At 39.4% G+C, this 27,455-nt stretch overlaps 1 protein-coding gene across 7 annotated transcripts in view; it reads right to left on the bottom strand.

Moving 5' to 3' along the window:
- ITGB3BP (integrin subunit beta 3 binding protein) overlaps positions 1–27,455 on the bottom strand; it is a 35,511-nt gene that overhangs the window by 1,432 nt on the left and 6,624 nt on the right. For 2 of the 7 annotated variants that reach the window (XM_074875851.1, XM_074875850.1), the window contains exons 3-8: positions 25,063–25,201; positions 18,111–18,183; positions 14,547–14,625; positions 13,335–13,425; positions 11,320–11,379; positions 2,208–2,283 (exon numbers count right to left, since the gene is read on the bottom strand). In XM_074875851.1, the coding sequence (XP_074731952.1) occupies positions 2,240–2,283; positions 11,320–11,379; positions 13,335–13,425; positions 14,547–14,625; positions 18,111–18,183; positions 25,063–25,201 (486 nt within the window). In that variant the 3' untranslated portion in view covers positions 2,208–2,239. Of the gene's footprint in view, positions 1–11; positions 1,391–2,207; positions 2,284–11,319; positions 11,380–13,334; positions 13,426–14,546; positions 14,626–18,110; positions 18,184–25,062; positions 25,202–27,455 lie in introns of those variants that run through there. The other 5 variants (XM_074875846.1, XM_074875847.1, XM_074875848.1 and 2 more) reach the window with 4 other exon arrangements.

Here is a 27,455-nt window from a genome sequence, read left to right as displayed (position 1 = left end):
AAAAGATCATTTAGTGATCACAACTATATTTTTTTTTAAACAATAAGAAAGCTTTAAACAGTAAGAAAGCTTTAGAGTGTTGTTATTAAACAGTAAGAAAGGCTTTACAGTGTTGGTCGCACTTGGGAAGGGATAGAGAGAACCAGACAAAGCAAATGTAGCTTTTTTTTTTTTGGACATAAGGTGCAGAACCAATGATTGCTGACCAGATGATACTGTCCATGGACAGAGACTAACAATGAGTTAGATGTGAGCGCTCGCTGAGCTGATGTCAAACCGAAGGCCTGTAGTTGGCAGCATGAGTTTACTTCAAGCTAATAAGCCAGTGTAAGACTTAAACTGGTTATTGACCCGTAGAAAGGTTGCTCTCTGCGTTCTGTAGCACTCGGAAATGATGCTGAGGGGAGAAAATGGAGGAAATGGAGCTAGTTCTGCTCTCCTGCACTGGTTCCCATCCCTCGATCACGCTGCCTTTGGTGTAGTAGCTGGTTTGGAAGCAGTGAGCAGTGGAAGAGGCTCTGGCAGAAGCAGCTAATAAATATTAGGGCAACAACAGCTTGTGGACAAGCAGGGGTTTAAAGGGTTTTTTTTTTTTTGCTACTAGGTTACTTGTGGTTACAAAATAAAGTTTAACCCTCATTGAGAAGCAAAATGCACATGGCTGAGCTCACCCCAACTCGTTACACACCTTCTAACACCTGTACATCTACCTTGCCATACTCCTCAAGTACAAGAAACAGAATACTTTAACTTTGCAAGGAGAGATGTTCTCCCTCGCTGCAGGGAACTGATACAATCTGCAGATATTCACATCTTTAGAGACTTCTTTGTCTCAAGAGACTTTTTGAAACAGATGAGCCATCAGTTTTCTCATGCACAGGTAATATCTGATAGACAAGGTCCATCACTAACTGGGCTTTTCCTTACCACACTGGAACAAAGAGGAGTAGCTAGAGGAGGAAGCATTAACCCCTACAACACGTCTCAAGGTGTCTGTTACTACATTGTCTCCTGGTTTCTGCTCCGGGAACGCTCCGGGGGCCGATGTGGTGGCAGCGAGTCGGGGGTGCATGTGCAGAGGTGGCAGGGGAGTGGGTGGTGGGGAGCGGGCGCCCTGTCCTCTCTCGGCAGGGAGCAGGGCCTGCAGGGCCCTGCCTGGCCGCGCCATTCCAGCTGCCAGGAGCAAGGTGGCGGAGCGGGGGGCGCATGCAGCAGCTCTGCAGGACAGCAAAGCTGGAGCCCGGGCAGGGACACGCTCCTCCCCAGCCCCCAGCAGCAGCAGCACAGCAGGGCTGCGGTACGCGGCCTCCATGGGGGGATCCCAGGGCACCAGTCGTCGCGTCGGCATGATCCGAAGCAGATAGGTTTCTTTGCTTGCCTTATGTGGGTTCTTGAAAAAACATAAAGTTGGAAGGCAACAGCGTTGATGAGGAGAAACGCTATCGGATGTTTTAGAGTGGGATGGAGTTTTTGCAGATTCAATGTCCTTTTGCTTAACAAACCAGTAACAAATACCCCAGAGTAACAACTGCAGAGTAACAACTGTTTTCCCATCAAGCTATTACAGGCTCGACTGCAGGCTCACATGCTAGATCACTCTGCAAACAGAATCATCACAGAATCATTCAGGTTGGAAAAGGCCCTTGGGATCATCGAGTCCAACCATCAGCCCTACTCTACAAAGTTCTCCCCTACACCTCATCCCCCAACATCTCATCTAAACGACCCTTAAACACACCCAGGGATGGTGACTCCACCCCCTCCCTGGGCAGCCTATTCCACTGTCTGACCACTCTTTCTGTGAAAAATTTTTTCCTAATGTCCAGTCTGAAGCTCCCCTGTTGCAGTTTAAAGCCGTTCCCTCTTGTTCTATCACTAATGACCTGTGAGAAGAGACCAGCACCAACCTCTCTACAATGTCCCTTCAGGTAGTTGTCGAGAGTGATGACGTCTCTCTTCTCTTCCTCAAACTGAACAGTCCCAGCTCCCTCAATCTCTCCTCATAGGCCCTTCACCAGCTTCGTTGCCCTCCTCTGCACTCACTCCAGCACCTCGATATCTCTCTTGTATTGAGGTGCCCAAAACTGGACACAATACTCCAGGTGTGGCCTCACCAGTGCAGAGTATTAAGTGCCTCCGTCTTTACGGTGATCCTACCTGCACGTGGAGGTGTGGAGAAGGCACAGGGCAGATGAGGGGCTACTCACCTCAGTCAAGGAGCAACGCCAGGAATGCAGAGCTACTGGTAGTCTGAACGTACTCTGTGTAGGAGGAAAATCAGTTCTGATCAACAGAATAATGGTGTTATTGCAGAATTTGTGAAAATCCCTGCACAAATATGAGTTAAGGAAGACACTGCAGTGGTTAACAAAACCCCTTCTACTACATGCAGTTCCTGCATCTGTCTCAGCAGTCGTTTAGGAGATTGTCTTAATTACTTGTGAGTGTATGTGCATATGCTACATCATTACCAATGATGACAAAGCAAAACAGAATGTGTTACGAGTATTAGAAGCTGGTCCTTCTTTTTAGTAATAAAAGAAGAAATAAAAATCCAAAGGGATCATATCAGCAGATTCAGCAGGATCCAGGACTGTGTGAGAGGAACAACCGTCCCCTGAGTTCCCCGAAGGGATGGCAAAAGGAGAGGCACCCCCACCTGAGCTGGGGAGAAGGGCTGGGCATGTACTGGAACAGGTAGAGGAGAAGTGTGGAGGAGCAGAAAGGCACTCGGGGAGCAAGAACGTACGGGGAAAGGGTCTGGAAGCAGACACAGCTGAGCACCGAGACTGCCCAACAGCTTTCTGCAGCCAATGAGCAGCTCTGGTTGTAGAATCCCAGAACCATCTCGGTTGGAAAAGCCCTTGAAGATCCTCCAGTCCAACCATGAACCTCACCCTGACCGTTCCCAACTCCACCAGATCCCTCAGCGCTGGGTCAACCCGACTCTTCAACCCCTCCAGGGATGGGGACTCCCCCCCTGCCCTGGGCAGCCCATTCCAACGCCCAACAACCCCTTCTGCAAAGAAATACTTCCTAAGAGCCAGTCTGACCCTGCCCTGGCGCAGCTTGAGGCCATTCCCTCTTGTCCTGGCGCTGGTTCCTTGGCTCAAGAGACTCATCCCCCCTCTCTGCACCCTCCTTTCAGGGAGTTGTAGAGGGTGATGAGGTCTCCCCTCAGCCTCCTCTTCTCCAGACTAAACCCCCCCAGTTCCCTCAGCCGCTCCCCATCAGACCTGTGCTCCAGACCCTGCACCAGCTCCGTTGCCCTTCTCTGGACACGCTCGAGTCATTCAATGTCCTTTTTGTAGTGAGGGGCCCAAAACTGAACCCAGTCATCGAGGTGCGGCCTCACCAGTGCCAAGCACAGGGGTGAGATCCCTTCCCTGTCCCTGCTGGCCACGCTATTTCTGATACAAGCCAGGATGCCATTGACCTTCTTGGCCACCTGGGCACACTGCTGGCTCATGTTCAGCCAGCTGTCAATCAACACCCCCAGGTCCCTCTCTGACTGGCAGCTCTCTAGCCACTCCTCCCCAGGCCTGTAGTGCTGCTGGGGGTTGTTGTGGCCCAAGTGCAGAAGTCGCAGTACTCTTAGCATCTGCTGCTCATACTGCCTTTTGCTTCCACCACCACCAAAGGGTGAAGAGAACTCAGAATTATTTGCTTTATGTTAAACAACACACAGATTGAGAACAACACACAGATATTTACAGCGGCTTAGAGCTAAAAAGCCTCCTACTGTGCGGAGAGGGGCTGGGTACCAACCTAGACGGAGTGAGGCCCCAGAGCCACGGTGGCGGTGGAAGGACTCTCTGCTGCTGCAATTCCCTGGGTGTCACACGCTTCCCGTATCTGGCAGGAGGCAGAGGACCTGCCTGGGGGCCTGACAGGAGGTGCCAGTGACGTTACCCGGATCTCACCCAGACCAAGCTGGTGATTCTGTCCTAAGCTAAGTCTCATAAGCTTACTCCATAAAAAAAGGCATCCAATTCAACTTTGCCTCAGGTACCACTTTTCAGCCTTATACCCAGTAAACACTTTGTTTACACAAATTATCATCAAAAAATACCACTAACTACTGCTTAAAATAGCAAACTGTTCAATCTTGTGTGACAAGTAACAGAAAAAGACTGAGATTTAATTACCAGTTGGTTTCTTTGTAGTAAGTGCAACTTTCCAATTCAGTCTTTATGAAGCCTTTAATCCCCGATTGTGGCATTCTGATGATGCAGTACTTAAAGAACCCAGACATACCAAAGCAACCATGCCAAGAGCTGCGTTTCACTCTGAGAAGCTGTCTTAAAAAATGTAAGCTGCCCAGATTCATATAAAACATCACTAACTCGACTTTCTTTCCAAATATATACCATGACAGCACATTTTGACAAAACAGGCCTATTTATAGCAATATTTATCCAGATGGCATTAAGATTTAGATATTGAAATAGTATGATTTAGTACTCATACACGCCAAAAACTTACGATGCTCGTTTATAGCAATTTAAGATTTTTTGGTTTGTTTTCTTAGTTTTTTGTGGGGTTTTTTGGTGTGTGAGCTAATGAAGATCATGAGTTGCTCTTAAAAAAAAAAACCCCAACAAAGCCCTAACAACCCCTCTCACTCTTGATATTTTTATATGCAGAACTTCTAAGGAAGTTAAACTACATTAAAGCAAAGAGAACATTAGCAAAACTTCCGGATGAAAATCCGTTGTGACTGGAGCAGCCTCGCTGCCCTTTGCCACAGTGTCTCCTGTCCCCAGCCCGCAAAAAGCATTAAAAGGGCAGAATCTTCCCAAGTTTCTTTTCCCCTCCTACTTCCACCGCCATTCTTTCCCAAGTTTGACTGCTCTAAAACATTTACAGATCTAAAAAGCAGGGAGAAAAAAAATGTTCACCTGTCAGGTGATATAAAACCAATCTTCTACTAAATGTGCCAGAATAATTTTTCTCCACCTCAACCACAGTTAAAACCTTCAGTCTATTCATTACTGTCTTTTTATAGTATTTTTATTTAATAAAACCTATTAAGACTACCATACAAATCTCTTTACTTATGCTTTTATCTTTTAACTGATCAATTTTTATATTGCTGACATCCCTTCTTCACCATTTGCTCATTTAAAAATTCATAGTATATGAGCTATGTCTCTGGAGAAAACGTCTATAAAATTTGTTACAGCTGGCAAATGTGTATGAGTCAGTGATAGCACATGACTAAATGCTTCACAGAAAATAAAATTTGTTTCTGTAGTAAGCAGAACTGTTTAAATGTTATTTATTTTTATGTTTCAAAGAAAATATATTGTGAAGTGCTGCATTGATTTAATACGCAACAATGTCTGTGTACACGCTGTACAAGGAAAATTTATGAAACCTTTGCACAACTCCTTTAATTGAATTTTCCAAATCTCTCACCACACACAAATAATCAATATCTTCTGCAGAGAAAACCAGTCAGAATTATTACAGTCTTTCTTTTCAATTTTGTTGTCATCAGCACATACAGAGCACCTGGATATTTGTAATGTCTGGATAGCAAGTTATTTACACCTCTTAAACATATAATTGCTACTAAGTGAGTCCAAACTAATGTTTCTTTTCTTTTTTATTTAAAATAATTATATTCATGGGAGAAAGCAGTATTTATTCTCATGTAGGAGTTGCTACATGTAGCTGTTAAAAGAACTACAATTCTTTTTAATTTTTCATTAAGCTTAATACTCCAAAGCCTAGATCCACTAGAATTAAAAATTAATAGCTATTGCGTCTGTAAAAAGGTACGTGGGAAAATAGAGTATAAACACAAGTGTGAAATTCATGAACAAATGTGGCTGACACCTAAATATAAAATGCAGGTTGACAGTTCTATATGTATATGCGTCTGAGGTCTATAGTCATACGTCTCATGTGCATTTCTGTATCTGCCACAAAAGTTAATAGCTTAATATTTCATCTACATAGCAGAGGATGTTAAATCATTGGAGAGGTTTGTAATTTGCCCCCTTCCTTCCATCCAAAAAGCTTATCATGCCTGTGACCTCAGACCCAGATACTTCTCAAATCTCAGGCTGTATTTTAAAATACGCACTCTGAAGGTGCGGGTACAATCCGACAGACCCATAACCTGCTGGGAAAGAGAGTGGCATCGGGGGGTCAAACAGAAACCTGCCCGCCGGCTCCTTTCCCCTGCAGTAGACAAGATTACTCACTCGTCCTAGGAAAATCGAAAGCATTGCAGACTTTGGGTACAAGGCAAAGAGGGCTTTGATACCTCTTCTAGACTATAAAGGACTTTGCATGGTTACAAACTAAAAAAAGACCCACTTGCACAGGATGAGAGAAGAGGTACAGTCAGATTTAGCCAGCTTTTAATCCACACAATACAAATTAGAACACAACACACTCCTCTAGATGCACTTTGGGGCAGCCTCACAATGAGTTTTGACTGTAAATGCAGGAGGGCAGAGCCATTTCTCTGGGTGTCTGCATGGGGACATTCGAAATAACAGGAGTAAACAAAATGGGTGAGTGTGCATGTGAACACATGGACTTAGTGCAACTCACATGCTCAGCGCTGAACTAGTCTTAATTCAGTTTGCTTAATGCAGTTCCATCGCAAGTGTTCACACTGAGGTGGAACTTCAAAACATAACTGAGATTAACTCTTCCACATGTCTAAGGGGAAGAAAAAGACTTCTGAGCAGAAATACAGACAGATCAGCTCTGGGGGCACCAACATCAGGACACGGACCTGCTCGAGCGGGGCCAGAGGAGGCCACGAAGATGCTTGGGGGGCTGGAGCACCCCCCTGTGAGGACAGGCTGAGAGAGTTGGGGGGTTCAGCTGGAGAAGAGAAGGCTCCGGGGAGACCTTAGAGCGGCCTCCCAGGACTTAAAGAGGCTACAGGAAAGGTGGGAGGGACTCTTGATCAGGGGGGTAGGGATAGGATGAGGGGTAACATTTTAAACTGACAGAGGGGAGATTTAGGTTAGAACTAAGGAAGAAATTGTTCCCTGTGAGGGTGGTGGGGCCCTGGCACAGGTTGCCCAGAGAAGCTGTGGCTGCCCCCTCCCTGAAAGGGTTCAAGGTCAGGTTGGACGGGGCTTTGGGCAACCTGGGCTAGTGGAAGGTGTCCCTGCCCAGGGCAGGGGGGTGGGAACTAGATGATTTTTAAGGTCCCTTCCAACCAGTCTGTGATTCTATGACTCTCTGATCTTCCGCACCGAAGAGCAGATGAACAAGGCCAGATTCCCTCCAGCATCACATAAACAAAGTTACGATTCCTTGAAGTCGTCTCACCAACGACCTAGAACATAACACTCCCAGGGCACACTCATTTCCATCGGCTGGTTTCAGCTCCAAGGAATCATCTACTAGCTGGGCATGTGTGCACAATCTCCCTCTTCAACCTCTGCCCCTTCACCGGGCACCTTCAGGGCCAAAGTTGTGCCAGTCACAGCAACTGCTCTCGAGGAAATCCTGCAAAGTGCTGCCAGACTGCAGTCCCTCCGGGCCACCTCTGGCCACGAGAAGTCTTGGCCCAAGGGTTCTCTGTCCTGGGGTAAAGGCAGGTACGCACTCCACGCTGCAGCTGCGTTACAGATCTGGGCTGTGTAAGCGCCAGCTCTGGCCCACGCAGCCTTGGGCACACAGGCTTTCTGGTATGAGGCTGACTGAACCTGAATGCAGTTGATTAGCAGGCTTTAGAATGTATTTTCAGACCTTCAGAAAATATTAATTCTTAATTCAATTTCTCTTAGTTTCGCAGCCTGTCTGCTAGGCCAAGACAGTACTGATGACCATCAACTCTCTTCCAAACACTGTGCAGGGGCATTAACTTAGAGCAGACATTTCTGATGTGTGGCAAAACACCAAACCTGGCCTTTAGTGTTAAGAATTGAAGTAAGCATATCGCTTGCAAACACAAGCTCTAAATCTCCATCTAATAATAATCTATTTGAAAAAAAGTCCTTCAGCATCATCTTTTTTTTTTTTGCTTTTACAGATGATGTACAACACAAAAAGGCTGCTGGAGAGATCTTGTCAAACTTTTGCTGGAAAGAAGCCTAGGATTTAACTGCAAGGACCTTGGTAGAACTAAGGAACTGCTGTTTGTGTCAGCATTAGCAGCTTTTCCCAAACAGATTGAAAACATAGAAGAACTGAACCTCAGAAAAACCTCTAACACAAATGCCTAGAAATGGGGCTTGCACAGACAAGAGCATATGGTTCATCCTTACAGTCAGCTCTTACGAAAGAGCCCTACAGATCTGTTACATAAAAAGGCCTTTCCCAGTACCGAGGTTCAACCCCTCTATCCATCGCATCATTCCCCTGAAAAATGAGTACTTGCTGACAATTTGCTCTCAAGGAATGGAAACTCTGGAAAGAAACACAGTTTCTAAATAAATTTGCTTATGAATTCATTCAGTTCACTTAATAAACATCTGCTTAGCCAGTTCAAGAGACTGAACTTTTCCCAGAAAAGGCTTAATGACATTTCTTCCCTACAAGTGAATAGAAAGTTGGGCTGAGAAAAAAACCCAAATGTTTTTTAGGTTAAGGTTTTTACAGTCAGAAAAATCCACAGATATGTTCCTGAAAATATACATCTGAAGTCTGATGTATTCCCCTTTTCCCCAGAAGATCCCAAAGCAGAAGGAAGGATATAGGTGGGAGACAGACACCCAAGTATGTCCAAAGGGCAACAAATTTATTCTACTTCATTTGAGAATGATGTAGAAATAGATTGTAAACTGGAATTACCCTCACTCACAGCAACCCACCAGCAGTCCAGACCCAAGCTATTCAGTTGTGTGTACACAAACACCAATACAAAGTCCAAACTCAAACTGACATGAATTGGGATAAATGGTGAAATATTGTATTCTTACCATTTTATCTGTTTTGAGAAGGAACTCTGCTTATCAAGGAGGCATCTATATTTTGCAGTGTTTCTGAAATGGGATTTTATGTTTCACTATATATACACAGCCTTCAAAAAATTGGATTGGCAAGTGGGAACTCAGTATTACTTGGTCCCTAATCTCTCCAGCTTTGCTGTCATTAGTAATTTCAAGTGAAAGAAATCCATCTAGCTAACCCTGATCTAGTCTCTTAGAAAGCCACCACTACTGTTGCAAAGAGTGTAAACTTCAGTCACTTGTATTAAAAACAATCTGAAAGTTGGGAATCTTTAGAACTGAACTTAATAGGGGTGATCATATTTGCCCATGGGCTTGGCAGGATGAACAGCAACACAGAAAAGAAAGTATTTTTTTATTTCATTACAAAATACAGTCTGAAAATAGTTTTCCTTATCACTGCAAGTATTTGATCTTCTGTAACACTCTCTTTTTGTTTCTTACTTGGACAGCAGACGGAGTCAAGGACATGATTTATGTCAGTGTTTTTCTTTTGGGGAAGCAAAGTATTAGTATAATTTGTAACAACCAGCTTAAGTAGCTTTCCTGTTTAGAATATTATCTTCACTCCTTGAAACGCTCAACCTATTAAATTTTCCTTTAAAATATACATGTTGCAACCTACACATTTATTCTCAACACACTTAAAGGATGTTTTGGACTGCAACATACTGACTAGACTTAATCTCTTGGCAGTTGCTTTACAGTTTGCTTACATTCTATTCAAAAACATTTTGTTTACTGTAAATGCTAGTCATGGACAAACAATGATGCCATTTTTTATGCTGGTCACACAAAATGATATACTGAGTTCTACATAATGCTGCCCATTGAGCAGGGAATGTTTTGTATTAAGTTGTTTTAAGTAGAGGTTGTTTATGTAAAGTAAATAAATTTCATGCCTCACCATGTGATGATAATGTGACATTCTGTTTGTATCAAGCCACAGAACAGTCATAAGTTTTAAGTCGTGAGCATAATTAATTAAAAATAATTATGAAAAAACCACATCCAAAACTAAAAGGCAAAGTAAAACATCTCCAAATGCTTTTCTTCTATCACATACTTCTCTTCTCCTACTACTGTACTTCCAGGACTGCAAAACTGAATTTATCCTTTATTAAAGCAAAACTGACATTGAAACTTCATCAAAATTGGTCAACTTAAACTCACAATTCTATTTTCTATCCTGCTTTCACAAAATATCTCATTTTTCATCTAACAAGACTGGATATACGTTCAGCGTTAGGAGCTAGTTTCCAGAGCAAAGATGGAACTATAAATGTATATCCTGGTGACCATTAAAAAGCAGTGCACAAAGGAAGCAATGACTGTTTAAATCTGCAATGGCCCATGGCACTCACCATTATCAGTGCCAGAGAGGGGCTCTGATCATCGGAACAGAAGGACATAGGGAGCTGTAAATCAGAAACAGCAGATTGCACAAATGAGCCAAATTCCTTAAGAAGTGATGTCACTCCTTTTCATTTTGTGGTAATCTGCTGGAGCTGAGCAAACTTAAGTTTGATCAATTTTCTTTCCTTTAAGAGAATTCCCCACAGCAAAAAGAATTTAAGCCTGTGGAAGAGCGGATACAACCAAAATCAGAGAGGCTGCTTGTGATAGGAAGCAGTCCTGCTGGCTGGGAGAGCTGGCAGACAGAGCAGTAGAGGTGCCACCACCGATTTTGATTCTGGTTTTGCTCTATTTTAAGATAGAATGCATGAAGATAACAGAAATATCACCATATCAGTGGTGAATGTTTGTTGATTTTACCGGGTGTGAGAGAACAAAATAAATCTTGCGTGTATCCCCCCCCGACCTTCCCAGCTAGACAAGGCACTAAAGTGGCTATGTGGGCCACACTATGTTAAATGCCACCAACTTCAAATATTTTCACAGCACTAGTTATGAAGAAACCTAATAGTTAGGATTTCACAGTCCCCTGGAGTGTGCTAAATACCTCACAATACATAGAAGGTGAAAAAGGGTTTGCTGCAAGGACTGTATGCTGCTTGGCTTATACACTGAAAATGCAGGGGAAGGAGGAGAGCGAGGAAGAACAAGGATAACAGGTATCCATAAAGGAATGTAAACTCTCTAGGTCCTGACTGCACTTATTTCTAGACCATACCTCAAGCACAAGACCATTAATGATTTCTTCTCCTTGCACAGTTTCATGGAGAAATACCCAATACAATGAAAACAGCAGAAAAGATGAAAATTACATTTGAGTAGTGCAGAAGTTTTCAGAAGAAACATTTGATTATCATCCTTTTCACATATTAAAAGTTACCCAACTTATTTCAAGTGGAAAGAACTAAGGAGGAATCAACTAAAAGGAATCATCAAAACATCTGTTACACAGGAGTTATAAAAAGTTTCTTACCTCGGGCAGGAAGTTTTCCAGGGTTTCTTTTCAACAGCTGCAGTTCTTCTGCTTGACTCACTAGTGAAGAAATAAATCTGAAATCAGTAAACGTTGCCCCAGAGACTTCAAAGAAAATAATACCTGAGCTGCCTTTTTCACTTTCAAAGCATTTGGATTTTTCTTCAAGTGATGACAACAAACCACTTACAATGTAATTGTGCTCCAAAAAATTAACAAAAAATTTTCAAAATTAACATAATTTTGAGAAGTTGTGCTTACAAGCCTTATACCGCATTTTGTTCCCATTTTTGTCTTCTAGTGCTGACGTGGTGCTTTGTTCCTAATTCAGAGATGGGGGAAAAGATGATTCTTCCCCATTCTGAAAGCAACAAAAAGCTAACAGAAAGAGTGGACTAACAGAAAATGTCAACAACAGGTCTGACATCTCATTTGGGCAGTGTTACTGCCCTATCCACTGTGTAGGGTAGTAATGTAAACACAGACTATTGTTACAAAACTTCATTTTGTATAAGAAAGCAACTGAATATATGCATTATAGTGGGAACTAGTACAGTGTATACACATGCAAAATGAAAACCGAATGAGCACTGGAATAGAGTCAGGAGCAATGTTAATTTAATCAACAGTCGCTGCTGGAATTGTGTGGTGCATAAATTCCACTGCTGAGGCACATGCACCTAATGCATGAGAAGAGTCACAGTGCTCCTTGGTAAGAAAAATTCTTGAGCACCTGTGGCTTTACTGTCCACCTGTTTCCAATGGCAAACAAAGTAGCAGTCCCAGCCACCCTAGGCTTTGCTCTCCTATAGCTAGTTCCAGTGTTTTTACACTCTGCAGAAAGCAGAGCAACCAGACAGGTTGTAGAATAACGCGTATGGGCAAAATATCACATTTGCTGCAGCTTAAGAAACTTGTTTTATCATCTTTGCATGCTTGTCCAGAGACTGGACACAGGGACTACGTATACATTCATATTCCTTGGTCAGAGGTTGGGATGAAAAGTCTACAAGAACAATGTTATATATGCAAAAGAAGAAGTAGTGGTAGGTAAGGGCAGTCTTAGCCACACACCTGTACCACAAACATGTCAACGTGGGTACAGATAAAAGGTGTTGCTATTGTGAAAACAAATTAACAAACTGTTCTGAGGCATAAAGATTGGGGCCTCTTGGTGCCTACGGCTACCTTTCATCACTTTTAAAGGAATGACCTGGTAAGGCAGATCTTTATTTCTCCTCTCTGAAAGTCAATAGCTTTTTTGTTTTTTTTCTTCTGCAATTATCCATAATGCAAGTTTTTTGCATTAGAATATTTCCCCATCACATAGTGCCCTTCTAGTTGCAGAGGCAGTTGGGAAGAGAAGTGTGAATGCACTTTTTGCTGCTGAGGATTCACACATCCCAAGAACCTCTGGCTTGGAGTAAGGATAAAGTTTATTAAAAATTGGACACATATAAGTGAAAAGCTTTGGCCTTCTGGGTTCCCTTGGAAAAGTATTACAGATGTGCCATCTGTAAAGTGCCCTTATCCCAACACAACAAGCATCTGGTATGTCCATCATTTAAAGACACATGAATAGCAATTTTTAAAGCCTGGAAACCTATATTCAGCCTAATCCTCCTAAGAGGCAAACAAACAAAACAACTTCCTTGCAAAAAGAGAAGAAAGGCAATGCAATCAAAGTGCAAACGTTTAGCCTAATCACTAGCTAAGTACCCACTAAGTATCTAACTATTTACACAAGAAAAGGTGTTGCTCTTGCAAGTTTTTCCTCCCCATCTGTGAGTGCGAGTTAGAAGAGTGGGCCGTTGGGGTTGCCTCTCTTTTATGTCCCTGCTTGGGCGCACAGGGACGTTTAAGGTGCACTTGCCCTTACCGAGAGAACTCACATGTCCGAGTCCTGGGGTATAACACTCCATTTTAACATAGAGCGGGGCAGGACTCGAGGAAACGTTTGGAGTGATCATTGTTAAATTGTTATAAAGAGGATAAATATTGAAAATCCTCCTTACTTAGCACTTGGGTTCTCTGCACTTCAGCACTCAAGACGCAAGGCAAGTCGGAGACACCAATATTTTCAAGCTCTCTACTGCCCTCTAAAGCCTGGAAAAAAAACCCATGATTAAAGACATTGTTAAATCTCATTCCCAAACTACCTACTTAGATGTCTACAACTTATTAAAAACCTCTCAGAGAAAGAACTTCTGGAATTTTTTCATAAGCTTTAAACGATGCGTGAGGCTCCACCTCAGAGAAAGTCAATGGGAGTAAAAAGTTTAAGGGTGTAAGAATATACGTTAATTTTGAAAATGGCATTCAGGTGCCTTTGGAAGTGTTACTTAAAAATCTCCTGTTATTTACGCTTCACTCGTAAGTCTTCAGCTGTTTAAACAGATTAACACTTGATCCCCAGAAAAGCAATCTTGGCACATGTACAAGCTTGCTCTAATATGTTAGTAAAATGGAAATCTACGTGCAGCTCAGATTGTATTGAACACACTCCTCAGCATTTCATGGGAGACCTAAAACCATACACTATCAATCTCTGGAGAAATAGAAAGGATTTTTCAATAGGGTTTTCTAAATAAACATTTGAATTAAAATATTATAAATTAGTCTTTTTTTGTAAATAAAACCTTGTCAGATCATACGCAAGTAAAATAAATCAATACAATACTTTGAGTACACTGAATTATTTCTCAGATATTGATACACAGCAATGAGCCTTGTGCTAAATTTATTCAGGAAACAAAATGTGAATAAAACAGAAGAGCAATTTGCATTTTAGCACGTATTAAACAGACTATTAAATGATGATACATTAGTGGTAAATTAAATAGTACAATCACTTCAACACAAAGGGATATTTAATCTTCAAGGACAGAAAAATATGCAGTAATAATTCATACTTCAAGATATAAATAATAGTTGATAACTACTTCATATGTTTTTAATCGTGTACAAAATGAGGAGTGATAAAAATTAAAAATGGTGTCCTTGGAAAAGCAACTCTTCTAGTTTAAAAAAAAAATCTACTAAGTTCTGTGTTTTGTTTTTTTTTTTTTTCATTTTTGTGATTTCCAGGTCAAACCTGCCTGGTTTCAAGTATTTTATTTGCTTCCCTATTCCTTAAAACTCAGACACTGCATATACAATTTTCTTTTCTTTTTTTCAAATCCTATATTAAAAGTAGATTTAAAAAAATAAATCAGCGTAAACCAGACCTGTAGGCTTGTCAGTTTTGCTCTTATATTCAGAATTCTAGCCAATGAACTTTTCACTTTGGACTGCAATTCCAGGAACCTGCATGAAAAATTAAAATAAAACAATTTCAATTAGCTGCATCACCACTTGCTGAAAATCAGTGTTTACAATGTTTCCCAGAGTTTCTTCACATTGTAATCAGGATAGATCTAGATAAGCTGTGAACAGATGGGCTGTACAACCTGATTGTGTCATACAACACCAAATACAATTTGCTTTTGGTTAGGATTTATAAGCAAACTGCCAAAAATACATATATCCTAATTTTAAGGCTAGGAACTCAGGTTCAGCAATATTAGAGGATCTTCTTATGATTGTGGAGGAAGACAATGGAAAAAACAGGATTTTAACTCATTTGTTCCTAAGAACAGGAATTTAATCAAGAGGATGAGCTCCCCAAACCCACAGACTGTTAAGATGGTATGACACTGCTTGTAGCTGTAGGAAACATGAGAAATTAAAGCTGAGCCCAACAGGGACAACATCGCGTGATGGTAGCTGTTCAGCTTTGTTGTACTAGCTCCCCTTTTAAGCCACAAATATGTTTTACTAACAGTGTAAAGATGGTCAGCTTTCAGAGTTTAATGGATATTGCAATAAAAATTAAAATAATATACAATCAAATTAGATCTAAAGGGCAGATTTTAATGCATGACTAAGGATTTTCCCTGAATATCTATTGAAAAAAAATTCCTGCAATGACTGTTTAGACTATTTTCTCTTTGAACCATTTAAACATGCAAATCAGATCGAGACAACAGAAAAAGAATCTATTCACTGTTTCCTTCCACAAAGGGAGAATCACCCTTATAAGAAACCTCAAATTTAGAAACAGAACTACAGTATGAGAAAAACTTATCACTGTTGTATTTCAACATGGGAACAGAAGGCTATGCAGAAAAGAAAATGCTAAGGTCAGTGTATTGTACAACATATTTTCCACCTGTAAAAGTAAAGTGTATGGAAGTTCACCTCAATACTACTATGTAGGTGTTAGTTTACAAATGTGTTTTACTGGCATGTCACTAACTGCTAGTCTTCTGCAAATCTTGCATTTTTTTTAAAAAAGATACTGAATTATTGAAAGCAAACATTTACATGTCAATGAAGACTACAGATTACTCAAATTGTTCTGCAAATCAAGGTTACTATCACTAAGAAGCAACCAAGGGATTTACTGAACCACAAAAAAACCCTCCAATTGATCAGTTTACAGCTCTTCACTGGTATAACTGTAAGATTTTATTTTTTTACTATCTAACTTGCCATCCAAACAATTCTACTATCTGTCAAGCTCCATCACTTAGAAGATACTTACTGTCCTACAACGAGGAAATTTCAAGCTAATGGTGGTGGAAAGCATCCATTACAAGAAAAAAACCCAACAGACACATTGAGAGTTCAAGTGCAGTAATGAAAAGGAAGAGTTACATCTTTAAGCATAAGAAACATAATATTTAGTTGAATAAATGTCACAAATATTACTTGTTAGTAAAAAAGAATTGCATGTGTAAAATATCTAGCCCCAAGGGAATTTTCCTCTGGACACCAGATACAACTGTGACACAAATATTAAAGACATACGACACAATACAGAAGTAGAATAACAGAATCAATGTATACATAAGCATATGAGGAAAGAAACCCACTCACGTACAAAACTCCAACTCTTTAATGTCGGTTAACTAGCCTGCATGAATACTGCACCAGCATGGTGATACTTCTTCCAGTAACACAAGCTGCAGCACAGCAGCTGTGCTCTGCCTTCAGTATCAGGAGGACTTGCAGTGTGACCTGTTGTCAGAAGCAAGGAACACAAGGAAAGTACAAAGAAACTGGCCAACAAAGGAATATGTGGGCAACGGAGGTTTGCATTACACTGAGAGGTAAGCTCTTAGTGACAAACCGGGGTGATAGGAAATGCACCTCAGATTTTGGAGAGAAAATGTGCTGGGTCTACAGTCAGGAGAATTTAGGTAACAATTTGAATTGGATGCACAAGCACCCAGCCTGAATGAAATACAGGACAGTCACATTACACAGAACAATAAAAAAATATATAATGTTGTAGAGAAGAGATGTGGTATAGCCAGGCTGGTGCTGGGCTGTGAATTAGACTTTCTTGGACAGAGAAAGATATATATATACACATATCTTTCACTTACATATATATTTGGTGTATATATATATATATATATATCAAAGACATATGTAAAGATTCCACTGAAGGACAAGCTGAAGCATCAAATAAAAAGGCAGGACAACACAACGGGATAAAAAGATTTCAAGAACAAAAATGTAGACAGTGTTGAAAAAGAATGAGAATAAAGAATTTTTTTTAAAATTTTGCTATTAAGAGATCACAAGAGTCTCTGGTGAATGCAATTTCAGTTGAGTAAAAAGGACGGAAATGGATGGGGGACTATCTAGGATAATACTGTATTAGCAGCATGAAGTATGAACATGCTCACTGAGGAAAGAAACTTTAGCTGGACTTAAGCTTTGAGTTAAAGTAGTTTTACTGAGCATATACAACTTCCATATTAAAAAACCTTGTAACTTCCAGGATTTCCGAATTCGGTAGCTTCCCATAAAGATGAAAGGCATCCCCGATACAATCCAACTTACAGAGATTCACAGCTTTCTACTTTTTCACCTAGTTCTATCATAGATGAAACTAGTATTTCCTTTGTCTAACTCTTAGGGATGGATGTGTTTGTTTTGGCTGAAATACGTAACACATTTAGCCTGAGTGCACTGTTGGCACAGAAAGTTTCAGTTCACTTTTCAGCTGAGATTTGGCAATGTTATGAACAATTAAATGTTTTTCATAACAGAAAAGATCAAGCCATAGTAACAACATGAGACACTTCTAACACATTTTATCTCTTCTCCTTCCTCACATATATCAAGTTTAGGAAAGCAGTTTATCAGACACCTCACCTGAAACATTTAAGGGTTTTACTAACTGTGGACTGCTCGAAGTTCATTAGTGTCAGGAAGCTTATAGCTTAAAATAAGATTGTGGCAGAAAAGACAAGAATTTTAAAAGAATTTAGAAAGCAAACACAATGTTTCACCATGACCATCTGTGGCTAGTTTTTAATCAAAAAGTGTCCTGCATTACTGGCCCTGTATCTTTGGCAGTTAATGTTTCCAAAAATAAGGTAAAGAATGTACACTTTCAGAAGAGTCTGGAAAGCCAAAACAGATCTTCCGTTCAGCAGTTTAATTACGATACCTCATTGTGTAGTACCATGAGTGTGACTCCTGTAATTAATTGGCAGTGTTAGACGCCCCACACTACCAGTGAGACAGACCTGCCTGGGCAGTTGTATTGCAAACCCTGCATTAATCTGTACCTATAACTGTAAGTCTGCCATTCACTGCCTTTGAATATCCAATCCTGTGGAATTATAAGTATTACAAAAATAATCGCTATTAATTTAATTCTGCATGAAACACTAATCTTTCCTAAGTGAAAAATCACAGCGCTGCACCCACCGCGCACTTCATACACTTACGCATCCTCCTCTGTTTGAGGCTGCCCTCTTCTGGATAATCTGCTTTCTGAATCACTCTCCTCAATTTCGTCTCCTAGGGGGTTTGCAAGAAAAGAAAGAATAAAGATGAAAATAAGATATTGAGCATTTGAAGCACACGAAAAAGGTGTTGGTATGAACCTTGACTGTTGAATCATCTTTTAGGAAGACAAAAAACCCCAACAAACCTCACTTACAAAGCAGGAGAGATTCCCTCATAATGAAACACACTAAATTCACTCTTTTGTAATTTGACCTCTCATCAATTCACGTTACATTTATGTTTGTGGAAACCTTGGGATTATAGTATTAATAACTGAAAGTTAGTATAATTCTGACACATAGTTACAGTGCTCTACTCAGCAGCTTTTTATCCTATTAACTGCCTAAAGACAGCATATTAGCACAGGGCCTTATCGCAAAAATATTGTAACCACTGAGCAATGAAATCTCTATTTTCTTCAATAAAAAGTGCCCGGCCCCCAACTCCATCTTGTAAACAACTACAAAGAGATACTGCAAATTACTTTCAAAGGCTCTGACATGCTATATTGACAATATAATATTCTAGCTTGTCATATGATGGGGCATGCTAAATCATATGCCAGTTGCCATTATTCTGCATGGTGAGTCATATTTCTACATTTCAGAGCACTGATATTTTGAGCAGTTGCATGTTTCTGTGAGGAAACAGCAATAGGATATTACCACAAAAGTCCATTCCCATGGATTTGTTAATAAAACCTAGGCTCACATGTGTTGGTGAACTGCCTTTCTGTCACTGTAGGCTGGGCATTCTTAAATGACCAGATTCCAAGATAAACGCCTAACACAGACTGCTCCCAAACCAGGTGGGCAGGGGGATGTTTTCAGTGATGCTGATTAGATTAAGTTAGTGCTGCCCTAAAATACCATCTTTGGCTCACTGGCTGCTATCTACTTGAGACTGTTCAACAGCCACTTAAAGGCCTCCTTACGTATATTATTATGTAGAACAAAACACCTCTGACCACAAAAGACTTTCTGAATTTACATCTACATAACTTACCACAACCTATACAATTCAGACAGAACTCATGTTAGAACAAAAACAGATCAAAATTTTATCTTGTGTATCAATTACTATTGTTTTTAAAGTCAGTACACTTACTTTCTTGATTCTGCTTGCCCTCCAATTAGCGTATCAGGAGAGTGATGTACTAGCAGAAAAAAAGTACTGCATCCCTCCTAACTAATACTTAAAAAATAGTATATACTGTCACACTTGATAGGATCCCACAGTACAATAGTCTTTGGTGAATCTACTGAAACTAGGGAAGCCATAACTATCCATGGCATTGTGCTCCACACAATCTACATGGTTACCTTTCAATACTTTCAAGTGCTATATCTGTCAAGGTTCCAGCAATAAAGAGGTTACATCTGAACAGCAAAAAAGATTTCTGTTTAATTGTGGCTGACACTGAAGACGTCATATAATATGGAGTTTTTGTAACTTCCATCTTAAGCATTTCCTCCCTCAACAGTGTCAGTCACATACTCAGTCTCTCATTTCCTACTGCGATGTCAAAGCTCCCTTTTTTGGTCACGGTTCTATTCTCCTGTGCAATGGATCTCTTGGATCTGATACTCGTTAAAGACAAAATGGTGGAGGTGTATGCATACATATGAAGGGGGAGAGGCATCATGCATTCATTCTTTTTTTCTGAGAAGTTTTCTCCTTAAATAATGAGATCCTTAATGTATTTGACAGTTAGTGACTTAGAATTGCACACCAGTAACTCAGCTTTAGAGTTCACTGAATTTGTAGCCATTCAGACTATACTCATCTATCCAATACCCAAGAAAGATCTTTTTTTCTGGTGTCAAAAAATTTCACAAGGTGTTCTAAATTAGTTCTTATCTATTGTCCCTCTTAACAGATACATGTGCATTCTTACAAATGCTTTGTATTGAACAGCTGTTATTGTAAGGTGAAATTCACCTTTAAGTGAAAGATCTGGTGGAAACTACAACAGGTCTTTGCCATGATCTTAACAAATGCATTGATCCTAGAACAGACCCTCTGGAATGAGGTGCTTTCCACGTTTCACTGTAATACATCTCCCTTCTGACATCAGACTAAAAAAGAGAGGCCACAGTAAGCATTAAACACTTTGATTTCTTCTTGCTAGATCTAAATTATTACACACAAGTATCAGCGCTCAAGGATAAGTTAACTTTTAATTTTAATATTTTGTAAAACATTTAGAAATACCTCAGAATGACAAGGTGCTATAAAAGTTTAAGCTGTTCCACTACAGTAGCTAAAGGTTAAGACCCCAAAAGATTTCACTTTAAATCTAAGTAGTTGTAGAACTTGCACTTAAATCAGTCACCAGCTATCAAACAGATACTACTTTTAGACCAGTACTATAGAATGGCAGAACCCTGGATTGATTTGAATAAAAATTATTTAAAATAAATCTTAAAAATATGTTCGCCAACAATGATGAGAAACCAGTGAAGATTTAGTATTCTGTTATTTTAGAAATTTATGTCATAAATGAGTTGTGAGATTTTTGGGTAGTTAGGCAATATATGAATTATCAGGCAGCCCAACAGTACATACATAGGACAACATCATAAAGACACACTACCTTATAATTGGGTCAGTTCGTGTCTTTTCCTAAAATAAATGTTACTTTTGAACAATCTTAGCATTCTGTAGGTATTTAAGTCTTTTTTGAGGCACTCCTCCACACTGTTATTCAAAAGAAAGTCATGTTCATCTACAACACTTAAAATAAAAGTGTCTTTTCAGAAGGAGAAAAATTGTGGGTCTAAAAGGACAAGCTGAAACCTGTGATATAAGAGGAAGTCTTATATACCACCATCTTGTAGCTATATGAACACAGGAAAAAAAAGAAGATGACTAGTACTACATTACTGAGTAATTATCCATCTAAATGTCAGCTATGATCATGTGATCAGTCTTTTTATTGGCAAAAAGAACGTTCCCCTATATCCATACTTAATATCAGTATGAAAATACAGTACATGTTCACCTTTCCCACTGACATCCTAATATACAGGCATTTTAATTCAAGACATTTTGCCCCCTTTTTTTCTTTCACCTAAGAGATAAGGCATGTAATGCAAATGCAGAGATGCTGAAAAAGTTTTAAAACTTGTAGTAGATCTAAACATTTGTGTAGTATCACATGTTGTGTCACCAAAAAGGCTTTGACTAAAACTAAAGGAAAGAGGTCTTAAAGCAAGTAATTACAAACATGTAAGGATATTCAAGAGAACACATCTAAAGAGCTATAGGATTTTTTGACTGATATAATTATATACAATTTTAAGAGCTTTTTGCACAGGTAAGTGTTAAAGTGCAGGTGGATATCCTGCCAGGCTGAGGTATAGTTTCATATTCTGCAGACAGCCACAAAATTAAAATCTGCATTTATACATAATAGTTGGGTTTTTTTCAGAACTGCTTTTGTGATGCAGTGACACTAACAGAAAGCTTACTGCTCCCAGTGCCTCCGATTGTAGTCAGTATGGACATATGTTGTTCTAATCTGATTCTTCCTTCAGGATACAGGCAATCTTAATTCAGCGATCGTCAGCGCCTCGGTATAACATGCAGTCACTTTGCTTGAATCTGAATAGCTACTGCTCCATTCTGGATGAGAATGTAGGATGTCACATCATGACAAAACAACTAATTGAGGTATGGTATGAGCTGACCTTTCCATGACATGACAGATGCCAGTAGAGGCATACCAACTGATTGCACGAACAACAGCCATATCTCTGATCTGGCAGAGAACACCTATTGGCACCTCTTCTCATTGAAAAGTTTCTTTGTATAGGATGAAGAGCTTCATATTTACCAGGAGGGAAAAAAAACCCCAGACATAGGCTCTTCATTTAATCCAGAAAGTACCATCAAATCCTGAGACTGGTATAGGAGTTAATACATGCAAACAAAATTTCTTTCTTACTGATGAAAGCAGAGACTGCCATAGAAATCTGACCTGGGAATACTTTGAAAATACTTTTCTCTCTGTAGAAAAATAGAGTAGATAAATTTACATGTCAAAGACTTCAAGTTCCCTAACAAACTAAGTCAGAATGCTGCTCACTGGAAGAGTTACTTTTCACAGTAAGAAAGAAGTTGGAAAACAGTGGGGTTAGATTTCTATCTAACTTGGTTTAAACTCCAAGGAGAAAATTCAACACGTAACCATGGACATCTGTGGGAATACGTAAGACAATGCTTTAAGCAACTTTGCTGAAGAGGAAAATAATCCCAAAGGGGAACTGTTTATAGTCTTTCAAGAATGCAGGGGTCTATACTTTAAAGGGCTGATTAAATGTCAGTAAAGATTTCTGGATGTGAAGTAACCAGGAGTGTGGAGATACCCACCGTGCCAAATAATTATCTTTTTAGGAATCAAGAAGCAGGCATTAATTTTGAGAGGAGGAATTGTTCACAAAACAGGGCAGGCACTGTGGCAAAGGTCCTTACTTTCTGGTAGACAGAGACTTGCTCCCTCCATCCCAAACCAGGCCCTTCATTGCAAATCTCAATACAGTTCTCAAAAGGCCACAAAATTAAACACACATCAACTGCATATATCTTCAATTTTGTGAAGGCAACGGTGTTCTAAAATACAGGATCTTTCAATATAGCAGATTTGCACAACTAGTTGAGACATGCCATCACTCACTGAAAGAATGAGGAGAAATTAGTATAATTCTTCCTCCAAAGGCTTCTTGGAATGTCAATGGTTGAAACAGTTGGTTTTGTACTAGTTCCAGGGGCAAATGCCCAATTCAGAAGCATAGCACAGGTGGAGAACAGCTATTCTGGGGAGAACTGGCATCAGCAGAGAACTTGGTAGAAAAGTTGTGAATATTCTGACTGGCAGTGAGTGCTGATGAAAAACTCAACTGTGTTAAAACTGTTTGACAAACAGGTAGCAAGGACACAAAGCCAGGTCATAATGAAGACTGGCAGCATGATAAAGAATTAGGATATTGCTGCTTCTGTTTAGTTTCCTAGCATGACTACTAATTAGGAAAAAACCCCAAACCTCTGCACACAGGTCTGTAACTACGCATAGCTATAGTGCTACCAGAACACCTGGTACTTCCATGCTTCCTCAAGTACTCTGCTATTTCTAATAAGGAAAAGGGATGTAATGCTCACAGATTGTAGTATTTTCAGCTTGAAGGCTTCCAGTAATTTTAATTTTTTGGTCAGCCAGCTTTGACAGAATCCCAAAATTTCTTAATCACATTCCTTTAAAAAAGATAAAATCCCTTTTTTCCTGGAGGAAAAATCCACTTTTGCAGATCCATCATGAGAGCATATGGTGCAATAACTAGTGCAAAAATCTGCAGACATCTAGATAAATTTCAAACAGTGGTTATTCTATCCTGCTCAGAATATTTCTACTCATCATAATTCATGAATGTTAGTGAGGCCTCAATTACTGCATATAAATTCCAAAATATATGGGGCATAAAAAGCTCTTTAACCCAACAAAAAGGCATAACAAGAACTGATGGCTGAAAATTAAAGCCAGACAAATTCAAAATCAGACGGGAGAATTTTTTTTTTTAATAGTGAAGGTAATTGAACAAGAAACTTGCTAACAAGGAAAGCGATGGATTATTATTATTATTTAAATAATTTGAAGTTTTCAAATCAAGACTTAACCATCTTTCTAGAACTTGTACTGTGAGGAAATGAAAGCTCTTGGGCTCTATATAGGAAAAGTAACAAGAAAGTCTCTCTGTATTTTTTTTTTTTAAATATAAAAAAGTCACACCAGGTGACCTAATGGCTCCTTAACACTTAAGATGACCACAACCTATATAGCCATAAAAGCAGGTTAGTCTACTGAAAATATACTTCTTGAACAGTCATAGTTTGCATTAAAATTGTGACTGTGTAACTAAGCGGGCATATATCCTAAAGGGAACTGGAAATAATATAATTATAAAAAGGCATAGGCGTATTTTCTGAGAGCTAATGACATTCAGTGTTAGGTTAGATTAATTAAAAATTGCCTTGAAGTGCCTTACTACAAAAAACAATAGTAAAAAATTACATAAAAGAATGCAAAGCAGAAGAGTTAAACTAACTGAACCTCCCTTTTAGCTTTGATTTGATAAAATCTACATAACTTTCAATATTCATAGAGAAAGACTCAGAGCTGAGAAGTGCTGTATGTATGGAGGTATGCATGCGTACATGCAAGCATTTACCACCAGAAACCTGGAAGTACATAAACCAGGGCTTACATTGCAAATCTCGACATAGTTCTCAAAAGGCCACAAAATTAAACATGCATCAACTGCACACATCTTTTTTTTCCAGCTCTCCTGACCATGAGGGAGTCCAGAGCTCAGCTGTGTATTATAAACAATGGATTGCACTGCCTTGCAGGAGTAAACCAGGACCTCACTGGAACAATCTGAAGTAGCACACAGCAACCTCAGAACATCTCCACATATAGTCTGACAAAGAACAAAGTCACCGTCAGTAGCACGTACCAGTTCTGCCACTGAAAGCTGGGACTTAGAAAGAAAGCAAATGAAGGACATTGGTAGCGTTACATGCCTAACCAGTGGAATTAATGGAATTATTGACAAAAATGCCAGTGCAGGGTTTTTTGCTAAGCCAAAGTCAAACTTTTAAAACACTCATCAACAGAAAGCAAAACTTGTTTTATAAACAAGTTGTTTCATAAACACCCCCAAGTTTTATACTGAAAAGATTCGAGCTTTAAAAAGCAACATCAGCTTTTCCAAAAGAGATTAAAATTCTTTAAGAGGGAAAAGAAATCAGACATACCACATGAGACATAAGTTACTAAATCAAGCCCATAATCAGAAAAATGTTGCAGTAAGAAAGACAGAATGTTCAACTAACCATTTGACGGGTGATTTCTGAGATTTTGTGCATTATGAGTCGTGGGAGATGAAAACGGACTCATTTGGCGTGTTCCTGTTGTCGGCGAGTAAGAGTTTAGATTCTTCTGTTTGGTCTTCAAGTGCATTTCATCAGGCGGCTAAAATGTAGCAAGAGACAAAGAATCTAGATGAATATTGGCTAAAGATAAAGAAGTACCTATGTCCCTCTAAACCTACAACAGCTGTAAACCTCCCTTCTGCAAACTAAATATATTCTGGCCTCAACCTTTCTAATCAGTAGAGTTACATATTGCACCCAAAAGCAGACAAAGCCCTCTGAACATTTACTATATGGCAATAGATTTTTCTAAGTAATTCCTAACTTTATGTACTCCCATTTATGGAAAGCCCATGTTGTGGTGGATTGACCTTCGCTTAGCTGCCAGGTGCCTACCAAGCTGCTCTATTACTCCCTCTTCTCATTAACATTAGTTTTAGTCAAACAAACCTGCAAATAAACCGGCCCTTCAAACACTAGCCTCCCCGCTTGCATAAAGAAAAAGTATGTGGTTTCCAGAGAGGTATTCCAGCATGAACACCTGGGTTTTTTTTGTTTGTTTTCAAAGCAGTCAAAACCTGGTATTATTTTTCCTACAGTATTAAGAATTTAAGACACATGAACTATAAGCAACTATTTTCAGATTTTAATTCTAGTAAAAGAGTTATTTCTAATGATTTTCTAAACATAATAAAAAAACAAAACAAGTGAGTCCCTTAAATCCAAAATTTTGTCTCTGGTTTATGATTTCGGTATGTCTAATGATATAAACAGAGTTATTTAATAATGTAAAAGAAATTGGACCGAGAAGTTTTCAGAAGAACTAGCCTGCAAATCTGAAATATTAACTGGGATTATCTGGGACAGAGTTCACTCTCTAGATTGGATTCTGAATTGCAACTCCGAGCCACTGGGATTTCACTGCACTACTAATATACAAAAGAAAAAACCAAACCCAAACCACACTGTTTGCACAGAAAGGGCTTCAGCTCTAGTAACAACTTGATTCCAAGTAAGAAGTCCAGCAGCTTTGAATAACACCATCAATGACTGTCAAAAGGAGACACATGCAGAAACAGAACACATAGAGCACTTAAAGGAGACTCTATTGGCATCAGCAGCATCTTCATGTCATCTTACACTCTTAGAAACCACTGATCAAGTGGCTACAGGATTTTCTCTTGGAAACATTATATCATCAAAGCAAATCTCACAGAAAAACAGAGTAAGAGATTTCTTCATTTTTTCGTTGTTACAATCCTGGGGCTTTGAGTTTGAGAAGCAAATTCATTTATGTCTAGTTTTGGAACTCTAACAAGCAAAGGAATGACTCATCCACTTGACAAACCTTTTCCACCAACTTGAGCCTCATTCCATCTGTAAAACTGAATATCTATCATTTGTCTTCATGTCACTCATAACAGTCACTCAATTTCATACAGTATTTCTTCATTGGAAACTTTATTGTACATGATTATCCTGTAATCTCTTTAAGTTCCATTTATTATTCCATTTATTAATGTTAGAAAAAGTATAATACGTAAGCTTATTACACTGTTTCAGTACCATGAATGAAATACAAGGTGAGGATCTGGAGTTTATACTCATTAAAGAACACACACCAAATTGGGGAAAAAAAGTTTTTAAAATAATTAATCTGTCAAGCTGGTATTTGCACTTTGGTAACTGGCATTTCCACTGCAATTTCAAATTAATAACTCATTTATTCCCTTTCCATCCCTAATCGTATGTTATCCTGTTTTTCTGGAATGAGACCCTCATGCCACTCCTTTTTAAACCAGATCAAACAAAGGGCATACAAATGTTGAGGTCCAGTAAGGGTTCCTCAGCACCGGAATCTCTTGCATGCTCTGGGAAAAGGTCTGCTCTGGGGAGCTGGTTGAGAGCAAAGGCAGTCTTAAATTGTTGAGGTGTTATAAGGAAACTGCTTCTAAAAAGTATACATTTACAGAGGCAATAAATATAAAACTAGGAATAAAAGTTGCACCTATAAGTATAATGGACAATTATGTAATCCTTGGAAGTTTTCTTCTCAATTCCAGTTAACAGTTGATTTAAATGTCCTGAAGCACAATACTCCTGTTTTTCATGCTTACATGGATATGCATACTCTTGTTAAGTCTATGAATGTTTTTATTACAGCTTCTACTGCGTTCTTGACTTCACCAAATGAGTTCTAGAAGCTAACGTGTCATACAAATGCTAAGTCTCTGTTATAATATTATTAAATTCCTCTTGATGAAATAAAATTCCTCTTGATTATACAAAAGTATAAAGAACGTTCAATAACTCCTCTAAAGAGAATACAGCATATTTTTGTACCCTTTTGCTGC

This window comes from Strix uralensis, chromosome 8, assembly GCF_047716275.1.
Source record: "Strix uralensis isolate ZFMK-TIS-50842 chromosome 8, bStrUra1, whole genome shotgun sequence".
Taxonomy (NCBI): domain Eukaryota; kingdom Metazoa; phylum Chordata; class Aves; order Strigiformes; family Strigidae; genus Strix; species Strix uralensis.
The sequence above is the reverse complement of the archived record's forward strand: the minus strand, read 5'-3'. Positions and strand labels throughout refer to the sequence as shown.